The sequence below is a fragment of the Eschscholzia californica genome, unplaced genomic scaffold (assembly GCF_041429995.1).
Source record: "Eschscholzia californica isolate CP2 unplaced genomic scaffold, dmEscCali1.0.p SCAF_3, whole genome shotgun sequence".
NCBI classification, from domain to species: Eukaryota; Viridiplantae; Streptophyta; class Magnoliopsida; order Ranunculales; family Papaveraceae; genus Eschscholzia; species Eschscholzia californica.
In genome coordinates, this window is record NW_028238420.1 from 17,769,192 (window position 1) to 17,789,675 (window position 20,484).

The window sequence follows — 20,484 nt, forward strand, 5'->3', positions numbered from 1 at the left end:
TCCAACTCTTCCAAATACGAAAACTCTTTATGATTAAATCAAAATTTTCTCATAAGGGGAGGTTTGAGAATATTAGGTGGGCAGTGGCAAAAAAAAAAATTTGGTCCTTTCTCCAACAGTGAAAAGCGTAAAACTAATGTTTCATACACAATGCTGTTATAATCTAAGAAATTATATTTTATCTTAGATGAACCTAAATGACCATCAATGTAAGGAGACATCCACTTCTAATCTAATATGAGATCTCAAGGTCAATGTTTTACGAAGTCACTTCAGGGGGTTAATAAACACAATACGAATTCTGTAGCCACATAACTTCATAATATTATGTAACGATAGATCCTGCTACCAGGTAATCGAGGTTGTCTAGGAACTAGGATTACCTCTTTCCTTCAAGTCATTGAATGGAGCCTGATGAGACATGAAAACTTCTCATCGTATTCTTTTACCTTTAGCTAGTTAGCCTATTTGGAGATGTTATTTTAATAAATTGATTGTTTCTCTTACCTACGTGTCTTCTACGGAATTATGAACGAAAAGGGGGGGGAATCGAAAAAAGACACACATGAGGGGCATTTTGGTAATTTGGAGACAAGGGAATCCTAGTAATTTTGGCAAATGTTGATATGCAAATGAAAAGTATAGTCAAAGACGAACCCAAGAACGAAAATGGAAGTTAAATCGGAGTCTAGATGAACAAAGTCGAGCGAGTCAAAGTTGGGGTCAAAATCAATTAACTAAAGGTCAACATGGAGCTCAGCGACAAGTGGTGGACAATCCAACGACGATGGTGAAATTTTTGGTACACTATTGGGTATCGCGGGTCATGGTATTACCGTAGGCTAAAGGAACCTAACAGACAATGCACGGACGCACAAATCAGAGGATTATCTTCACTTCGACGCACTTTATTCCGGTAGTCCCAGTTAGAGAAAATACTAACTTTTTAAATGACCCAGATTCTTTCTCTTTCTCTCTTCTTCATCTTTAGGAGGTAATTATAAATATTAAGAGAGGAAAAGAAAATATCTTAAACAGAGAGAAAGAGATTGATCTTGAGAGAGAAGAGCTGTAAATATAATCTAGAGAGAGCGTGAAATGGAAAGAGATAATTGGAGATAAAAAGAAGGAACTGATTGAGTTGGATTCGGTTGAAAGACAACATAGAATTGTGGAGGCAATAGTAAGATCTTAGAGAGAGGATTGATGTGACATGATGAAAATGTCACATTTGGAGCGCCTAACTTAGACTAATTAGTCCATTTCGGGACTTATTTTGATGCAGGGAGATTTTCAGATGATTTTCTGAAAATCTTAGATATCATCATATCAAACGGGGATCTTCCGCACAAAAAATCTTCTGAAAATCTCCCTGCATCATATTTATATTATTTTATGTGTGTTTTCTTGTTAGGTAGCTTGGGTGGAGCTAGACACGTAACAAATTATCACTTTCATCTCATGCGACCGAAACGGGAGAAAAATATACCAAAGGAATGAAACGACAAGTGGAGTCAATGGCGAGTTCGACGGGGGAAGTTATGAAAGAAAGAAGCCGAGGTCTTTTCTTGAAATTAGATTTATGGAGAAAAGATGAATGCACCCCCCTTGGGTTCTAATTGAAAGCCCAAAACCAAAGCCCAAAAGTCTAAAAAGGAAGAACAATGAAGAACTTATGGGCACCCATCTTTAAGACAAGGTCTATGGATGTCTTGTTGAACAAGGAGACCAAGTCTTGTAGTGGTTATCTTCTACAACAAAGTCATCTTCCACACCAAGTTTTAGAGAGAGAGATTGAGGAGGCTAGGGTTTCAAGTTCCAAAAGTTTGCTAGAGGGTTTGATCTTGGAGAGCTAGAGGAAGAGAGAAGAAAAGAGGAGGCAGCCGACCAACACTAGGTCGGCCAAGCAAGGCTGGTACAACAACAACTCAGAATGGACGACCATGAAAGCTTCTTCAACAACTCGGTCTGGAGCAGCCTACCACGGGAGCAGCAATAGCTGAGCAAGGGAAAGTCGCGAGAAGCATGGGATGGCTCGAGACAGTGCACTCTCGGTCGGACCTTGCCTTGGCTGGATTGCATTTCTTCCTTAGCCTAGTTCTTTAAAGATTTTCCCACCACTTTCTTGGCCGGAAGCCATAGGGTTTTTGCTCCCCAGACTATTGTCTTGCTTCCCATGTTGTTTGATTTGATTTTGGACTAAAAATTCTAGAGAGAGAAAGCTAGGGTTAAGCTTTAATGGAGTTTGAGTAAAGAATAAAGAAGATGAGTCTGGTTGCTAAGGGGAACTCTAATTTTTACTCGGGGACACCCATTTTGCAATTCTAACGGGAATCCAGAATTTCGTTAAGGGGAGATCAGATGACCTAGATACTCATATTCTCCGACAATCCTAGCATCGTGCCACATCGAAAAAGGGATTTTCTCTTCATCTTTTTGTCATTTATTATTCATTCGCCATGTTTAGCTAACTTTAGTGTGTAGTTTATGAGATGAATTTGTGATTATGTTTGATATGATTCAATGTTTTGAGTATGAATTGATGTTTATTTAGCTTGATTATCGCTTCAATCATATTTTCATGTGTTTTATCATGCACCTCACATAGTTAATATATAAAGCGAAGTATTCGATATCGATCATAGTCTAAGTCATAATGTCATGTGGCTTGTCATGCACTTCACATAGTTGTGTTTTGTCATGCACCTCACATAGTTAATATATAAAGCGAAGTATTCGATATCGATCATAGTCTAAGTCATAATTTCATGTGGCTTGTCATGCACTTCACATAGTTGCGCGACTAGACAACACCCTCGATGACTCGGATTTAACGGATTAGGACGTTTGTTTGACTACGTATGATATCTAGGTAGGCGTAGTGCTTACGGACATCTATTTTAGGAGTCGAAGTCAGACATTCCTTACATAAGATGAGTGAAACACTCATGTTTTGTGGAATCTCTCCAACTTTGTCAATTAAAGGTTTTTGACATTCATCACTTGTGATGTACTCTCTCTAGGGTTTTATATGTCTCTAGACTACCTAATATTGTTAGCGGAATCTCAAACATCTATATGTTTAACACTAGGTTTTCAGGATCGCATGCATGAACTAGTAATGAGTAAATAACGGAAAGAATAATACCTTGTTCGCTTTCCTCGAATTCGATTATGTCGCCTTTTCGGATGATTAATAACTTCAAAGTAGTAGCTCTTCTACTTGAGACACCGAGTAGGTTGACTTGAACTCCCTCTCTTTAAGTCAGCTAGGACCTTGATGAAGGTTGAGAAGAAGAACTCCTTCTTCTAGACTAGTTAGAAAGAACTGAGAACTTTTCTCTAAAATCTTCTCTATAAGATGTTCGAGAGAGTTGATTTCTCTTGAGAAAATTCCCCACCTTTTCTAATTGTCTAATGACCCTTGTATGGAGAAGCCCTAATTAGAATCACAATCCAATGTGGTTTCAATAAGAGTCCCAGAAAAAGATAAACATCAGAGACCCATCTGATTGGGAATCCCATCTAGCAGGGATTCTCATTAGGGTTTCCCTAATGGTGTGGCCGACCATACCAAACCCTTAATGGGCTTGGTATGTCTGTCCCACCCCTTCCTTATGGTCGGTTATGATCAACCCATTATTGGGCTTGATCTGGTCGACCCATAAGTGGGTTTTGCACTTTTCCGAGCTTCCTTTTCGAGCCCGGTTCTTTCTTTCTATTTAGCACTATCAGACTGGATCACATCCATCTATAGTCAAGCTCCCACTAGTCTAATTCTCTTTGCTCAAGTTACCCTTCTTATGTGTAACCCGTGTAGGATCCGGTCTATGTTAGCTGCGGATTACCGAAGTCATTCGACGATCGTAAGCAGCTTCTAGCTAAGCATTACGACCCCTAATTGGACCAGACAAGATGATCTTCCGGATAAGGTCATCGTTATCCTAATCGCCAAATTGCACGCATTGCCATCTTGGTCGAAGGACATCTTCCTTCAGACTGAATGAATATATCCTTCAGTCTCCCACTTTGATGGGTCATGAAAATGTCCCATCAGAGTCGTTTAATTTAGTCGAGTTAGTTCGTTTCGGGTCTTTATTATAATAAAATAGTTGATTTTCTTGATTAGGTGTGTTTTGTGGAGTTAGGTGTAAAAAATGGTTAAAAACGAGGAAAAGACGCATGAAGGGTATTTTGGTCATTTGGAGTCAAGGACATTCTGGTAATTTGGCCAAGGTCAGTGTGTGGTTGAAAAGTAGAGGTCGAGACGAGTCCGTAGGAGAAAACGGAAGTCAAGTCGGAGTCCGGATGGAGGAATAAATCAAGGTCAAAGATGGGTCAAATTCTGTTGACTAGGTGGGACACATTCGGTGCAAGTTCGGGCATGCGGGACCAGGCGGGACACGTGTCGAAGGGAGGAGGCCGGTATACGCGATTCCCGTGTTAGCGCTCAGCAGCAAAGTGACCCTTATAAGATTGATTCAGTGTAGCGCGTCTCAGCGAGCATCCGTAGCCCCTTCCCACGTTTTAATCGTGACCGCTTGCTTCCGCGTCATCAAGATCTAACGGCTCCGGATGATTTTCCATTTCTTATGATCCCGTGCAACCGAAGTAACTTAACTCCGTGCACCCAGAAGCAACGTTTTAATCTCAGCCTCTCCCTTCCGCGTCCTTCAGATCTAACGGCTACTGAGCGTCATCCCTTTGAATCTAATCCCGTGTTACCCGTAGCAGCTTAGCTGCCGTGCTCCCAGCCACGCGTCGCTTCCCGAACCACCAAGATCCGGACGTCCTTTGATCCGACGGCTACTGTTTGCTGCCGCACGTTAATTGCTCAGCCGAGAAGCACCATAGCATCCGAAACCCAACCAAACCCTACCAGCCGCCGACACTTGTGTGCTTTTAGAGTTTTTCAATTTTAAACCCGCCATATTTCCAAATATAACCCTTCTTTTACCTTTTCCTACCATTTAACCCAACCAAAACCAAAACCCACCTATAAATAAGTCCCTTTCTCCTCCATTAAACCCTAGACTTGCAAACCCTCTCAATGGCTTCCTTATCTAATTTCTAAGCCACTTCTCTTTCTATCTTCTAACCCTAATCCCCCATTCTTTTCTTCTACTTTCTCTACCACCTTCATCTATTCTCTACATTTTCTTTCTACTTCTAACCTTCTAATTTCTCCATACTCCTTCTCTAATACCTCTTCTTACCTAATCTTTCTTCTCTATTACTAAATCCATTTCTTTTCCATTCTTTTTCCATCTTCTTCTCTACTACTATTCTTTCTTCCATTAATAGTCTTCTCCTTTCTTCCATATTCTTCTATCATCTTTACCCACTTCATCTCTTCTTTCCAACTTCTTTCTAGATCTAATTTCTTCTTTTTCTTTCTTTTTCTTATTTGGGTTGCAATAAAATAGCTATTACTTGGATTTCTTGGAGTACAATTCTTGAACACAAATGGAGCAAATCTTGGATAAAATGGAGATACATGGGAATATGGATTTTGAACATTCTTGGTGATTTCTTTCCATTAATTTCTTAGTATTTTCATTTATTTTACAATGTCAATGAATGTTATTCTAGATTCCATGTATAGTTAATTTAGCAATCTAAGGTTGTAAAAGAAACCCATTTTGGATCTTTATAATACTTGTTCTTGATTAATTAAATCCTTTGATGTGCTTTAATGTCTATTGATTGTTTATCTATATGGATTGGATTTTCTTTCCATTACTCATGCCTCATAATTAGATATTTCATACTTTCGTTAAGTTGTTAGATGGAGTATGCTTTTTAGATGATGAATAATAGTTAAGTGATCCGAATCTTTATAAGGAAGACAATTAGAAATTAGTAATTATAAATTGTTTTATCTAGAATATCATCCGGAATCCAAATAGTTCATTATATTGGATCCCGAGTAAATACAAAAGAGATTTAAGTAATTAAGTGCTTGTTTTATAAAGTGAAATTATGTGGTGGATTTTATAACCTTAGATATCTTCTTACCTCTTTCTTAGTTAGTTTATTTAGTTTTATTCGTTTTCTTATTTCTTACAAATCAAATCAAATTTATGAGTGGGGTGTGTGTGTGTTAGTCTAAGTTAGCTATTGACATTTTGATTATTGGGTTAAACCCGCATTCAATATCTGAAGTTACCTACCTATCTCTTGGGACGATACTCGATCTTATTTTCAATACTATAACTTGACCCCGTATACTTGCGGGAACAGACCTAATTTTAGGCCCATCACACTTGTACTTAGAACAAATGCAATGCTCGATTCACTAGTCTTTTCATATCTCATCTGATCTAGAGAACAAACTGTCAAGTCTAATGATTAACTCTTAATTCATTTGAGCACGGCCATGCATTTTCCAGGTGTCACTCTTCAAGTGGCCTAGAGAGACTTTATCCTAATTTTATTTAGGAAGACTAATTCCATTGGTGTATTACCACTCAGCTTCATGTCTATCGTGCCTAACCTGGTTACGTTTTTATAACCTCCTTTGACGGCGCAGCGTTTAACGAAATCAAAGTTTGACATTCCTTACATAAACTGAGCAGAATACTCATGTTTTGAGGAATCTTTCCAATTTGCTAAAATGAGAGTTATGACGTTCATTTCTTCAACTTTTGAAGCACCCTCACCTTGTGGGTTTCCAGTGTACTATACACCCATGAAGTTGACGTGAATACTCGTTATTCCTATAGCCCAAGAAACAACGCCATCTGTCAATCACTCATGCTGGTCTTCATAAGTCATTATTGTCCAACTAATGACCCTCACCAGGGCTTTATTATAATGGAATGCTTTCATGTTCACTTAGTATGGTTTCCTTTATTAGATCACGTATCTAATAAGCCTACTTGGAACACTCCATTATTTTGGACTGCCGTCTAAATTCTGAACCACAATTTAGATGACGAAATAAACTATTTTATTTCGGATTTAACAAAAGTTCGTGAAGGTTGAGTTCCCCACGTAAAGTTCTTTACATACTCAATTTCACGCATCTTTCAAGACATTTTCTTATGACCCTAATTCCTTGACTTCGTACATCTTCCATGTTCGTTCTAAGGTGACAGTTTAGATGTGGATCTGATCCATATTTCACTTTGCTTATTATCTTGCTGGGGAACGTCTTTCCATCAGCTATTTAAGATAATTTCAGTTTCTAACACTTAAATTAGTACTTTCTAGGTTCTAATTTTTCTTTCTTTTCTTTGTAGAGTTTGCAACAACTCCCAGCATGAACCTCTTTCATCTGGTCGTCATTCCTATTGAGATGCTTATCTCACTTTTGGAAGATTGCATTTTCATAACTTTCTTCAATCTTTATTTTTAGAGATTTCCTTCCAGATGCCCCCAGCCTCCTAGGGCGCTCTTGTTTTTACTATTTCGAAGCACCTTCTTCGAAACTTATGGGTGATGACATCTTATATTTTAAGTATTTCTAGATGTTCAGGTAAAATTTAATCATCTCTATGATTGTTCTTATATGCTTCGAGCATAAGTGTTTCTTGTAGGGTTACGGATGTGTCTAATACACCTTTTCTAGTGTTTATTGCGGAATCTCAAACATCTAATGTTAACACTAGACTCCTAGGATCTAATTATACATGAACTAATCAATGGACTAGATATGGAAAGATGATTACCTTTAATCACTTTCCCACGAACTAAAATTCTGACAAGATTCGGAAGATCAAGAACTCCAATTGTAGTTCCTCTACTCGAGACACCGAGTGTATGACTTGAACTCCCTCCTTCGAGTTAGCTAGAACTCTCTTGAAGGTTGAGATGAAGAACACCTTCTTCTTGACTAGATAATCGAGAAAACTCTTTTTCTCTCTTTTGGCTTTTCTCTCTAAAAGCTCTCTTGATTTCCGTCCATAATTATGTCTTAAGGAGGTCTATTTATAGGGACCATAGAGAAGGTATTTGACCCAAACTAGGATTCCTAAAATATCTCCTTCAAGACATATCTTTTTGTGTCCTATATGAACCCCTAAAAGGGCTTATGTGTGGCCGGCCAATATAAGCCTCTATGGGCTTTATGGCCGGCCCACACAAGGGGTCTAACCGGCCATGTGCTGGCCGGCCCCTTCCTAAGGTCGGCCATCACATGGTCGGCCCCTTTATGGGCACCCCCGACCTCCCTTTTTAGCCAGGGGTTATGTACACTTGTCCGGACTCTTCCGAACTCTTTTGGCCTCAAATAATGGATCTAATCCACTTATTTGCCAATTTATATCTAGTCAATATCTCTCCGTTCAAACCATCACTCTTATGTGTAACCCTTGTAGGATCCGGTCTATGTTAGCCGCAGATTACCGAAGTTATCCGACGATCGTAGTTGGCTTCTAGCTAAGCATTACGACCCCTAATTCGACCGGACTAATGATCTTCCAAATAAGGTCATTATGATCCTATTCGCCAAATCGTACGCATTGTCATCTTGATCGAAGGACATCCCTTAGAAGGATACCATTCCTTCGGACCGAGGGAATATATCCTTCATTTCTCTCATGTGTGCTTCGGCTCATCAGGGTCTTTTAGATTCTGAATCTTACCTAGCAGTTTACCATGAGTGATGGGTAAAATCTCTTTCCAAGAGTATTTCTAGTTGGACCTCTTCAAGATCTTTTTGAACGAGTCTTATCATCTTTTTTGTCTATTTAGACTTCGATGCCCAAATTAATTTACCTTTGTCGGGTGTCCTTTTAGTGAGTCAGTTCCTAAATTGTTTCAACATTCTCAATGTTGTTCTCAATTTCTGTATGTCTTACATACTACGAACAAAAAATATAATTGATTTGCTCCCACTTATCTTCTTGTCGAACAAGATTCTAACTCATTCTCTAAGAAAAGCAAACTCTTTGGATTTCCTTTCTGAATGTTTAGATACCAACTCCCTTTTGTAGTGCATCTCTTGACTCGTCTTGGTTTGCCTACTTTAACAGCTGTAGGAGTTTTACAGTTCTCCTTGCGCTAGTCGATCTTGTTGAAAGTGACTGAAATATGGGGGTTGATATATAAAACCCGATTTACGACCCGCTGACCCACTTACAAGCGGTCTCGACGCGAAATTTTGGACCCGTTAGCGGAGCTGATTACTGAGGCAGGGCTGGTATGCGAAGCAGGGCTCTAAGGCAGAGTTGGACTCCGAGACAGAGCTGGTATGCGGAAGCAGGGCTTATGTCGGTTATTAGTGTTAACGTATCCATGTGTATTTCAGATTTAGAAAGAGAGAGTCGGTGAGGTGGTGGGATTAGGGTTTTAGTGGCTATATAAACTAAAATCCTAGGAGAAATCAGTAGTCTAATCTCACGAATCTCTGGTGTAACTTGTTTGCTTATCATAGAGGAAATCATCGCGTCGTTGTCCCCGTGGAGTAGGTCTCACCAACCAAACCACGTAAATCTCTGTGTTCTGTTCTTGATTGTTCTTTACTTCCTATTACTTTTCTTGGATTACTTGTGTTTGTCATAGAAAACTCCCGATTGACATAACAGATCGTTTGGCTTTTAGCCAATTATTAGAGTCTGGTTTTTGCTATAGCTTATGAGTGGGTCCTCTAAGGTCTCACTCGGGGTTATTGAACAATTTTGATGAAACCTTCCTAACTCTTAAGAAATTTCTCGGAGAGTTTTTACTTACTCGCACTGGTTTGTGGAGGGTCTTTATGTACTCCCGCTTGTTGCTCAGTTCGAATCAAATTCGATAATTTCTACCACTTGGCTTTCTTGAAAACAAACTTTCAAGGAATACACCATCGAGAGGAACGATCTAATTATGTTCTGATGTTGTGCGGAAGATCCCCGTTTGTTTCTTTGAAGAAACTCTGTCCAAGACGATTTTAGACATAAGAGACTATTTTAGAACACTCGTGTGGATCTCTCTCTTCTCAGCTATATCATTTTCGGGTTTAGTGGGTTCGCAGTTATATAAAAACATTCGTTTGGAAGACTTTTCGGATGACTCTTCTAATCGATCTTTGTCTAACAAAGTGTGATATCTCTTCTAAAGATATGCTGTCTTTCCATCTTTTTAGAAAGTCACCATGACTTAGATTTTTTATCTTTATCAAATTCTAATAGTCAATCTTGATTCCATACTTGATTTTGGTTTCGTTCCTTGAACTAGCCTTTCTTCGAGTATTCTTTTAGTTTATTCCAGTTGGTTCAATCATTATCTCATATCTAATATAAGATTCCATGATTGATTGTCTCATCCTTTTAAAAGAGGATCCAGTCAGTTTGTTATTTAAGACGTGTCTTAATTAACATACATGACTAGATTAGAAAAATAGGTTAAATCATATGGTATTAATGTTCAAAAGTTAACTAGGCATTTTTAAGACCATCATAAAATATTAACCTAAATACATTACTTTCTCCATAACTCTTAAAAGTTTACAAAGATGATGTCTTAAAATAAAACTAAAACTAGTTTAAAGAAATGCCTAAATAAGACTATGATCCTTCTCGAGCTTCCTCGACAACTTTTGCCTCATTCGCCTTTGACAGTTTCATCTCCTCTTCAATTTAATACTTAGCTCCCATTTGTTCCTGTTATTCATATTGCAATGAGCATTAGGTATCTACTACCTTTTAAGGGAATGTATTTAATTGAATCAACTTTTAACATTTTTACCTGAGACGGAGTTCTCAGCTTCGTTATTCAGCTCTTCCTAGTAACGTGGGCAATCTCTTACGCACATATGAGATGTGCTACCATAAAATAAACAACTTTCTTCAGGAAGGATAGTCATGCACCTAGGAGCTCTCCTGCATCCTCTCCTGCCAGAACGTCTCATGTCCTTACGACTCCCGTTCCTGGATTGGCACCCTAGCTCTTGATTACAAAGAATTTCTTCTGTAGTTTCAGGTACACTGAATTTACATTCAGCAACTTCTAGAATTGCAAGCATATTTTCAAGGGACACTAATCCAAACTTTTTGTCAAAGTTGCATCTTACTTCACTGAAACCATTATTTAGTAAAAGTAAGATCATGTCAACTGCCAGATTGAATTGCATAGGAGCTCCCAGGTCAGAGTGTCTAATATTTCTGCTTTCGATCCGAGAACCTTTCTTAAATTTCTTTCCCATTGAATGAAGTTCATATCATTCAATTTTACAAGTACCGTGTGGAGGTTGAAGATTTCGTTGTTTGTCATAATTAAACTACATAAAAGAAATGCAATGTGACTTAAACTTGTTTATCCTAGCAAAATATCTAAGTTTGCCACATTATTCAAGATTTGTGTCCCTTTTGAATAATACGATTCCAAGATCCCATTTCTTCGAGGTTAAGCGTACTTGGGCACTGTCCTCAACCCCGTCGTCCTAGGTGAGTAAACTCTTTACTGATCATACTCCTATGACTCTTGGTTGACGAATTTCACACTTATGTGTTAAATTCACCCTTTTGCCTCGAAATCCAAAACCCTTTTGCTGATTAGTTGAGAATAACCATTTAGACGTGTAGACCTCTTCATAGTTCTACCCGTATTGTCCCAAGGTAAAAGATGACACTCTGCGAAGGCCGAAACTGCCATCGATATATAAGGCACAACAGGTGTCTAAATCTGGGTAGGCGTTACTCAAAATTCTTTTTGGGACTTATTACGTTTTTATCATGCATGCATTACCGTGAATTCTAACATAACCATTCACGACATAAAACGTAAATAAATAAGTAAATGCGCGCGAGAAAATAAATCAAGCAGACTAGATCCTAGTATGGTCCTTAACCTAAAAAATCTAATCTTTTTAGGTAACTTCTTGTTTCACCTTTTGGTTCGTCTGGATCTCCATCCTTGAATCTCCATTGTTTTCTCCCACTTGAACCACGATCTCTAATTACAAGACTCAACGATTTGCAGATCGTATAAAACTTGAAATTAATTATTACATCGGGCACACTCTTGTGCTTAAAAACAAGAATTAGAAACTTCCATGGCCAACTAGTCTCCGCATTCACAAACATGCATACAATAATACAACATTCATAATATGATTTGAGTATGAGTATACAGTCAAGATTCGTCTCAAAGGTTGGAATCTAGGGTCGCTATGATCCGTATAGCTATTCGGGAGTATTTATTGACATCTATATGTCAAATGGGCCCTAAGCCTATTTTCGTAAAATTCTGACTAAATGAGCAATTTGGTTTTATCCGTAAAGATTTCTGAAATTAATTCATAGGAAAAACTCCGTTTTGGGCTTTCGGGAAGCCCGGGTCAATTTTGAAAAAAATCGTGTGGAATCCGGAAGAAAAACTCAAAAAACTGTCACTCGAGTGAAGGCCCAAAAGGCCCGAGTCAAACTCGTGAAAACCCAAGTCAACCCTCAATCAAGGCCCATAAACAAGTCTCGGGCAAGCCCAACATGTCTCAAATGAGTCAGTCATACGCCGGACCTAGGGACAACACGTTTCAACCGTGCCGAGTCCCTTGGTTCAGACGCGTCTTAGCCCTAGGCTAGACGCGTCCTGCCTACTTAGACGCTTCCTAGACGCGTCTGACCAAGGTCTGGATGCACATGCCATCTCGGACATGAAGTCCGAGATACCTTGAGACGTCCTAGACGCGTCTGGACTCTCGGGTGGAGTCTTGGTTGCATCCTAGTACTAGACGGATCGGGGACAACACGTTCCAAACGTGTTGTGTCCCTCAGTCTGACGCGTCCTAACTCCAAGCTAGACGCGTCTTAATGCCTTAGACGCGACCTGGACGCGTCTGAGCCATCTCGAACGTGAAGTCCGAGATGCTCGTGTTGCTCCAGACGCGTCCTAAACGCGTCTGGACACTCGGTCCATGTCTCGGTCCAAGACTGAGACGTGATGGGTTTTGCCAGATGCGTCACAGACGCGTCTCGGACTCTAGTAAGGTCCAGACCGGGATAAACTCCAGGTCTGATCTTTCCGCGTCTCTGGACATATCCTAAGACATGCGGGACCGGCCAGACGCGTCCTGGACGCATCCTGGCCGGACAGATCGGGCAGTTTTAATTTTTTTTTTGGAAACTGTCGTTCACCTTTCTTCTCCCACGTTTCTAGGGTTCCAAAACTATTGTTTTTGTGATGTTTTCATCAAAAACTCCTGTTTTTAAAGACTTATTCAAAGAATCATAAGCCATTAAACTTGTTTTTCGAAAATTATTTTCATAAAACCGAAAGTCTAATGTTTGTATGCATTGAGATAACTTTAAAACTCTATTTGATTGCGTCTAAATCACATTCAAACTACCCAAATATGTGTCTGAATCTCTCGTTCAAACTTATCTATCTTTCTAAACAAGTCTGAATCTAATTCGCTTAACCAAAACTAGTTACACGCAAGAGGTTCATGATGCCACAATAGGGTTTTATACGTCTCTAAGACTACCTAATGTTGTTAAAGGAATCTCAAACATTTATATGTTCAACACTAGGTTTTCAGGACCGCATGGATGAACTAGTGATGAGTAAATAACGAACGTCTTAGTTTAGTTATTTCTTCAAGTCCTCATTTTTTTGCTTAAATTGTACTGCGATTTTTCTCTTTCAATTTTCGTCAGGTTTACCCGCTAATCAATTGAAAAAATATTAATTGTCAATAGTCAGCTTTTCTTAAGGGAGCCCAAGCCCACCCACCAAAAATTAGCGGGGCGGGTGAGTGGTGCCGGTCGCTCAGGCTCATTTTCCATCGAACCCGATCATTTGGGCCGGGTTCTGGGCTGAATTCCCACTGGTGGGACTCAATACTAGAGAAGCATAACTCAAGTTTCCAATAAGGAAGAAAGAGTTCCTTACTCACGTGCCATGGCAGGTGCAAAGCTAGGGTATTGAGGTTTGTTTCTTCCTCTCCCACTTATTCCTTCTGTTGTCAATTCTTTCCCTCCAAATTCTTCTTTGAGTTAAACCGCCTGTAAATCTCAATAATTATCAAAGGAGAAGTCAGAATAGGAAAGAGGAATCGACATTAGGGAAAATGGCTAGAGACGAGGAAGAATTCAGGGGCGAGAATGAAGAAAGACTGATTAACGAAGAATACAAGATATGGAAGAAGAATACCCCATTTCTATATGATTTAGTCATTACCCATGCACTCGAATGGCCTTCTTTGACTGTACAATGGCTTCCAGATCGTGAAGAACCTCCTGGGAAAGATTACTCAGTTCAAAAGATGATTTTGGGAACTCACACTTCTGAAAACGAACCTAATTATTTGATGTTAGCTCAAGTTCAGTTACCATTAGAAGATGCTGAGAATGATGCTCGTCAGTATGATGAAGACCGTGGTGACATTGGTGGGTTTGGATGTGCTAATGGAAAGGTCTACTTACTTTCTCTTCCTTTTAGCAAATTTTTTAGGTTTTGCTTTATCTTTGTTTTGAGCCACTAATTTTTCTATATTGGGTTTATTTTCTAAATGGGTTTGTTTATCTTTTTCTTATTGTGGTTTATTTATGTGAAATTGTTAATTCATAAGTTGTTACATTAAATAACCTAGATTGTTTTGAGGGGAGATTTGTGTTTGTTTGTTTATCTTTCTTTGAGGGTTTCTTTTATGTAACCACTACAAATGAAAGGTGCCATCCTGCTTGTACTTTTTCTAGTATTCTTGGCATTGAATGTTGTCAAGTTTGCTGAGGTTTGGGGAATGTAGTCATCAGTGAAGGAGATTTTAGGGTTTGGAATTTTAATTTTGAGATGTTGTTTTCAATATTCATTGATGTAAAATAGAGATTGATGTCCCCGCTTCTTAACTGGGCATTGGTAACACTACTATTTTGAGATCCCTCCCTAAGTATATATTGATGATACTAGTTTTCTTTAAAGAACTTTGAATTTCATATTAGGGGTTTGTATTTGTTCTTTTGTCAATATATAGGTGGAGAAAAGGCGTGGAAAATACTATACTATTATTGTTAAAACGTAGAAAACTGGGAACTCTAGTTCAGCTAGCATCAAATCTCCTTAGGATACATCTAGAAGTATTTGCAACAAAACCCGTACCTTATGGTCATCAGCGCTGCTCTACTTACGAGTGTAATTTGCATGTGCGAAAAGAAATTCCATATTATGTTTGTTGTTTCCTTTCCTGCTATAGTCAAAAGCTTTTATTATTAGAGGCTAAGTTCATTAGCTCTTCACTTTTGAAGACTGATCCACAAAATATAAATATGAAATATAATTATCTTGAAAATGAATCTGTGTTTTCAGTTTCTGAGGCCCCCACAAGGCACGCGGCTCCCCTCGGGATTCGGGCCACCTAAGCTATGCGTTTATCTACAATCTACACATATATTTTTATTTCATATGTATATATGTACATATAGAAAGTATCAATGTTTATATCTAATATATATATGAAGCACAAATATACTAACTTGGTTGCCCGTTTTCGTTCGTTGCTATTTGGTTTTGGTTCAAATTATATATAAGCTTACTTAGTAATCTGGTTTATCCTAATATACGCAGTTGTTTTACTGATTTATCTTGTCATTTGGATTATGTTGTAGGTTCAAATAATTCAACAAATAAATCATGATGGAGAGGTTAACAGGGCTCGATATATGCCACAAAATCCTTTTGTCATTGCTACGAAGTCAGTTAGTGCAGATGTATATGTCTTCGATTACAGTAAACATCCATCTAAGCCTCCTCTAGATGGTTCTTGTAGTCCGGATTTGAGGTTGAGGGGCCACAACACTGAAGGGTATGGATTATCATGGAGTCAGTTCAAGCAAGGACATCTACTCAGTGGCTCTGATGATGCTCAAATTTGTTTATGGGATATTAATGCAACTCCTAAAAATAAGGTTCTCGAGGCCCAGCAGATTTTTAAGGTAGGAGTTATTTTGAGTTTCTTGCATATTTGGATGTGGGTGAAGCTTTTCCTTTCCTCTTGTTCGTGAACTGGTGCCTTCTTTATACTTTCAGCAAACAAACAATCTATTCCTCCAATATTTAAATGAAGAAGATGCAATAATGTTTTATTTTTCATATTTACTTCTAATTAAGTCTTCTAATTTGACTGTAATGATTTGCTGTCGATTCTCTTGTAATAGTACCACGAAGGTGTTGTTGAAGATGTTGCATGGCATCTGAGGCACGAATACCTCTTCGGCTCAGCTGGGGATGACCAACACCTGCTTATATGGGATCTCAGGACTCCATCTGCTAACAAGCCAATCCAGTCTGTGGTTGCTCATCAGGGTGAGGTGAGTTTCATAAGTTCCTTACTTAAAGTGTACTTGATAAGTGGAAATAAGGAGCAGCAATTATTACCAATTTGTTCACTTGAATATTTGCACACATTTGACTTTTTAATATTAGTGCACTTGCTGCTTTAAATTCTAATTCTTTCTAGAATTATCTTCTTTATTAATTGGATGTTATCGTAGCATGTCAGCGGACATGAAAGCACATGAAACCGTTAATATATTTAATGCAAGACATAAGTAGAAACATAGGAATAGTTTTGGAGTGACCAGTCTGATTTTAATTTCTCTAAAGGATACACAATGCATCGATGCTATTGAAGACAAGTATCGAGTTTCTTGCTAAATCAATTTGAGAAGCAAAACAATAACTAAGAGGAGCTTGATTGTACTGATTTTTTAGGTATTGGCGTAGTAACTTATGTTTACTTGGGAAACAAAATCCAGAGTAATCGTGCGCAGTTATGTGAATGGATATAATTATTTCTAACGTCTCAAAATTATATACCTATTGTCCATAATTTGTCTTTTCTATTGACCAGCTCTAACATTATAGTTTACGGTACTGGTAGCTAGTAAAATGTAATTTATAACAAATACACACCACGTGATGAAGTACTTTTGTCCTCTTCTCTTTATAGGTGAACTGCTTGGCCTTCAATCCCTTCAACGAGTGGATTGTCGCTACAGGTTCAACTGACAAAACTGTTAAGTTATTTGACCTTCGAAAGATCAATACTGCTCTCCACACCTTCAATTGCCACAAGTAAGCATTTTTAGCACATGTTGATTCTTTTTTCTCTTCTGTATTTCTCTCTACTCACTCCCATTCACTTTTAAGGAATAAAATATTATCCTGATTCCTGATCAATCTCGCTTATGTGTGGTTACAGGGAGGAGGTCTTCCAAATTGGATGGAACCCGAAGAATGAAACTATATTGGCTTCTTGCTGTCTTGGGAGGAGACTGATGGTTTGGGATCTCAGCAGGTATTCACTTGAATAAACCACATTACATTTTTGAAGGGCCCCAATAGAGGGAAACTAGGTTGACAATTGCTAATCACAAGCAATTTTGATCATCTTAAGTTTCAATCTGTATGATTGAAAACCTATGATATCGAGTTTCAGGCGGCGTCTAGTTGGATGACTGAGACTAACGACTAGGGGCGAGTAGTCAAAGTTTATGTTACCAACTCATCTTTAATGTATTCCGATTGAGTCTTGAATTGTTCTATTGAGTTCATGAATTTTTTGTCATCCATTGATTAAGATCCACATAAGACTTTATAGAAGTAAATCATGACTACTTGTGAAAAGTAATGAAGATACATGCAGGGATGTAAAGGATAAAATATATCATCAGTAAATGTCAGGTGATACAATCAGAATAGTCTTGCTACTACTGGACTACATCATTAGTAAAGATCCATAGTTATTAATTAAAAAAAAGTGGACAGAAAAAATTATATATAAATAGATAATGGATATTACAAATTTACAATTATTACCATTGATTAGTATACTAGCTAAAGTTAGCTGCAAATCAACATAACTAGTTAAAAATAAAATTAACAGTAAAAGCACTATTAGGAAAGGGATATTACTATAACGTTTAACATTCTTGTAGTATCTTCCATTTACTCGGAAAGTAGTTGTAGCTTTCCATGTATAATTAGAGGAGTAACTATGAATTTTAAATATATGCACGTTGACTTGCTTCCATTATTAAATTTGGTTTAACATGAGTTGCTGTATTTGGAGTTCTTAAATTTCTATGCAAGTTTTTGTCCGAAAAAGACATCAAGTATTTCACCTGCGAGCTCACTTAGGTTGAATTGTCAGGAATTGATTATTTTGTCTGGTGAAGTAAGGGTTTGTCTAAGTACCATGAATCCAAATTGGAACAGATAATTGTTTCAATTTCATCTCCCGCGACAAGCATCTGACATTCTAGGGTAGGTCATAATCATATTATACCAAGGAGCTCCTCTGTAGGTCCGTACTACTTGTCTTGCAAACACAATTATCAGAACATTTAGTATTGCGCTCCGGTCTTGTCATGCTGGTCCGCATATGTAGGTATGAAGTGAACATCTTTGAGGTCTAAGCTTACTTACTTTGAGTCTCAATTTAGATTTTCTTTTGATTTTCAACAGACTCGCGTCGGGTTTTCGTTTCATTACTTGTCTAGGCTTTTGGAATAAACGAGACAGATTTCGCTTTGGGGAGTGCAGCTTTTCATTGCAAAATGTAGCACTGTTGTTTTCCTCAAACACTTATTTACTGTCAAATGAAACCTCTCAGCTAGTTTACTGCATACTCTTATATCTCCACGTGGTCGTAAAGACAGATAAGCCGATAATTGGGTCTTTTCTTCAATTTTGCCGAGCTCATGTTTTATGGGATGTGGAGACCTCACCACGTGATTGGTGGTGAAGTTTTATCGTTTTAAGTGGCTGTGATATAGTGCAGTCTTAGTCTTTTTTTTTTACTTGGTTGAAATGTAAAATTTCATTTATTAAACTTTCACATGACAAAGTACATAAACAGAAATTAGTCACATCAATGAAAAAATGCATAAAAAGTCTTCGATCCATGAAACTGTCTTCACCCCGTAGCAGGCTTTTCTGACAGCTCATCCTCCAAATGAGTTATCAACTGGGGCCCTACCTACGCTTTGACCCGGGAGGGAACTCTTCTAAGGTTGACCCATACGCTCGATCTGTCCCATGCATTGTACCCCTTTATCAGCTAGGATTTCTTGGGCATATAGTATCTGTATCCTTTCCCTCGCACCGTCAGTAATGTAGTAATTTGACTTTTGAACTCCTTGGAACATATTTCCTTATTGGTGTTGTTCGGAGTCTCATCTTTCAGATTACCATGTGTCTGATGCTTTTTTTTTTTTTTTTTAAGATTAGAGTCGGCATTGTCTCTTTGTTTAGAGAATACTGGTGGCCTGACCTGCAACCAATTTTTGGTTCCTCCTTGTGGACATCCTCAATTCCCTTTCAGAGTTTTGGGTGTCTATTTTTCCTCTAGTGCAGTCTTATACTCCCATATTGAATGTGGATAAAACCACAACAATCCTTGCGATGCTATCTTTATTCCATGATTTCATCTGAATTAAAATACATCATGTGACTGATTCTAAGAGCTGTTTGTTGCAGAATTGATGAAGAACAGACACCGGAGGATGCTGAAGATGGGCCACCAGAGCTACTCTTCATTCATGGGGGACACACAAGCAAAATCTCGGATTTTTCGTGGAACGCTTGTGAAGATTGGGTGGTTGCAAGTGTTGCAGAAGATAACATACTTCAAATCTGGCAGATGGCAGAAAACATCTACCATGACGATGACGAACTACCTGGTGAAGAATACTCTAAAGCTCCCTGATCTTATTTTTAGTTGTTATGCTAGCTAGATACCAATGTAAAACTGAAAGATGAGACAGAACTGATTCACGATATCGTCTATCAGTAGCTTTTATCTTTTACTTTCGCAACTTTTGAGTTATTATCATCCATCAGTATATATATGTATTGTCAAATGTACTGGTTTCTACAGTTAATTGGATAATGGGCTTCTTCGTTATAATGGGATTGTATGTTTGTCCTCCCTCTCTTACAAGCTATCTAACCAGAAACCTTTAAGAGAGGGAGGGAGGGACAAAAGGCTTCAAGTTGAGTTCTTTTAGAACTGTAGAAAGGTTCCAAGGACGAGCATGAGCACAAGGGTGTGTGCAATGTGTTGGCGTGTTTTGCCTTTTTCTCATGTCTATGGATTTAATAAGGTCTAAATGTTCTAGGGCTATTTCAAATATGTGAGCGAAAACCTGTCTCACTTCCAGTAACACCTTGCTTTGATGATGATCTTCGTTGCTTCGGTCAATATTGGTCAATGTCATTTGGTTAACATGATTATTAATATGGTTTCAAAAACAAACATGGTTATTAATAATTTAATACGAAGAAATGCACAAGTCTATGTACTCTTGAAAATTTTCATTCATCAATGATAAACGTTATTAACCCTTATTTCTTATCTTCTCTCTTATGGTCTCTAAAAGCCCATATAAACGTTCATCTCCATAGATCTCGTGGACCACCACCGAGATCCTCCAGAGCACCTACACCGGCTGGTAGATCCACACTGCCACCACCAATACCATCTTCCATCTTGTATTGATTCAAATCATCTTTAAAGTTGAAAACCATGCATGCAAGAAGCTCCAAATAAATTTGGGTATA

At 38.3% G+C, this 20,484-nt stretch overlaps 1 protein-coding gene and 1 long non-coding RNA gene across 2 annotated transcripts; one reads left to right on the forward strand and one right to left on the reverse strand.

Moving 5' to 3' along the window:
* Positions 1–10,368: 10,368 nt before the first annotated feature.
* LOC147548789 (uncharacterized) lies at positions 10,369–13,928 on the reverse strand. The gene is made up of 2 exons (XR_015237292.1): positions 10,672–13,928; positions 10,369–10,586 (listed from the first exon to the last, which is right to left on the reverse strand). It is a non-coding gene; the product is annotated as an uncharacterized LOC147548789 (long non-coding RNA).
* On the forward strand, positions 13,772–19,828 carry MSI1 (Transducin/WD40 repeat-like superfamily protein). The gene is made up of 6 exons (XM_086667820.1): positions 13,772–14,338; positions 15,528–15,854; positions 16,077–16,229; positions 16,871–16,995; positions 17,123–17,218; positions 19,402–19,828. Exons 1-6 carry the CDS (start codon positions 13,994–13,996, stop codon positions 19,628–19,630), a joined length of 1,275 nt encoding a protein of 424 aa, XP_086523946.1. The 5' UTR covers positions 13,772–13,993; the 3' UTR covers positions 19,631–19,828.
* The last annotated feature ends 656 nt before the right edge of the window (positions 19,829–20,484 follow it).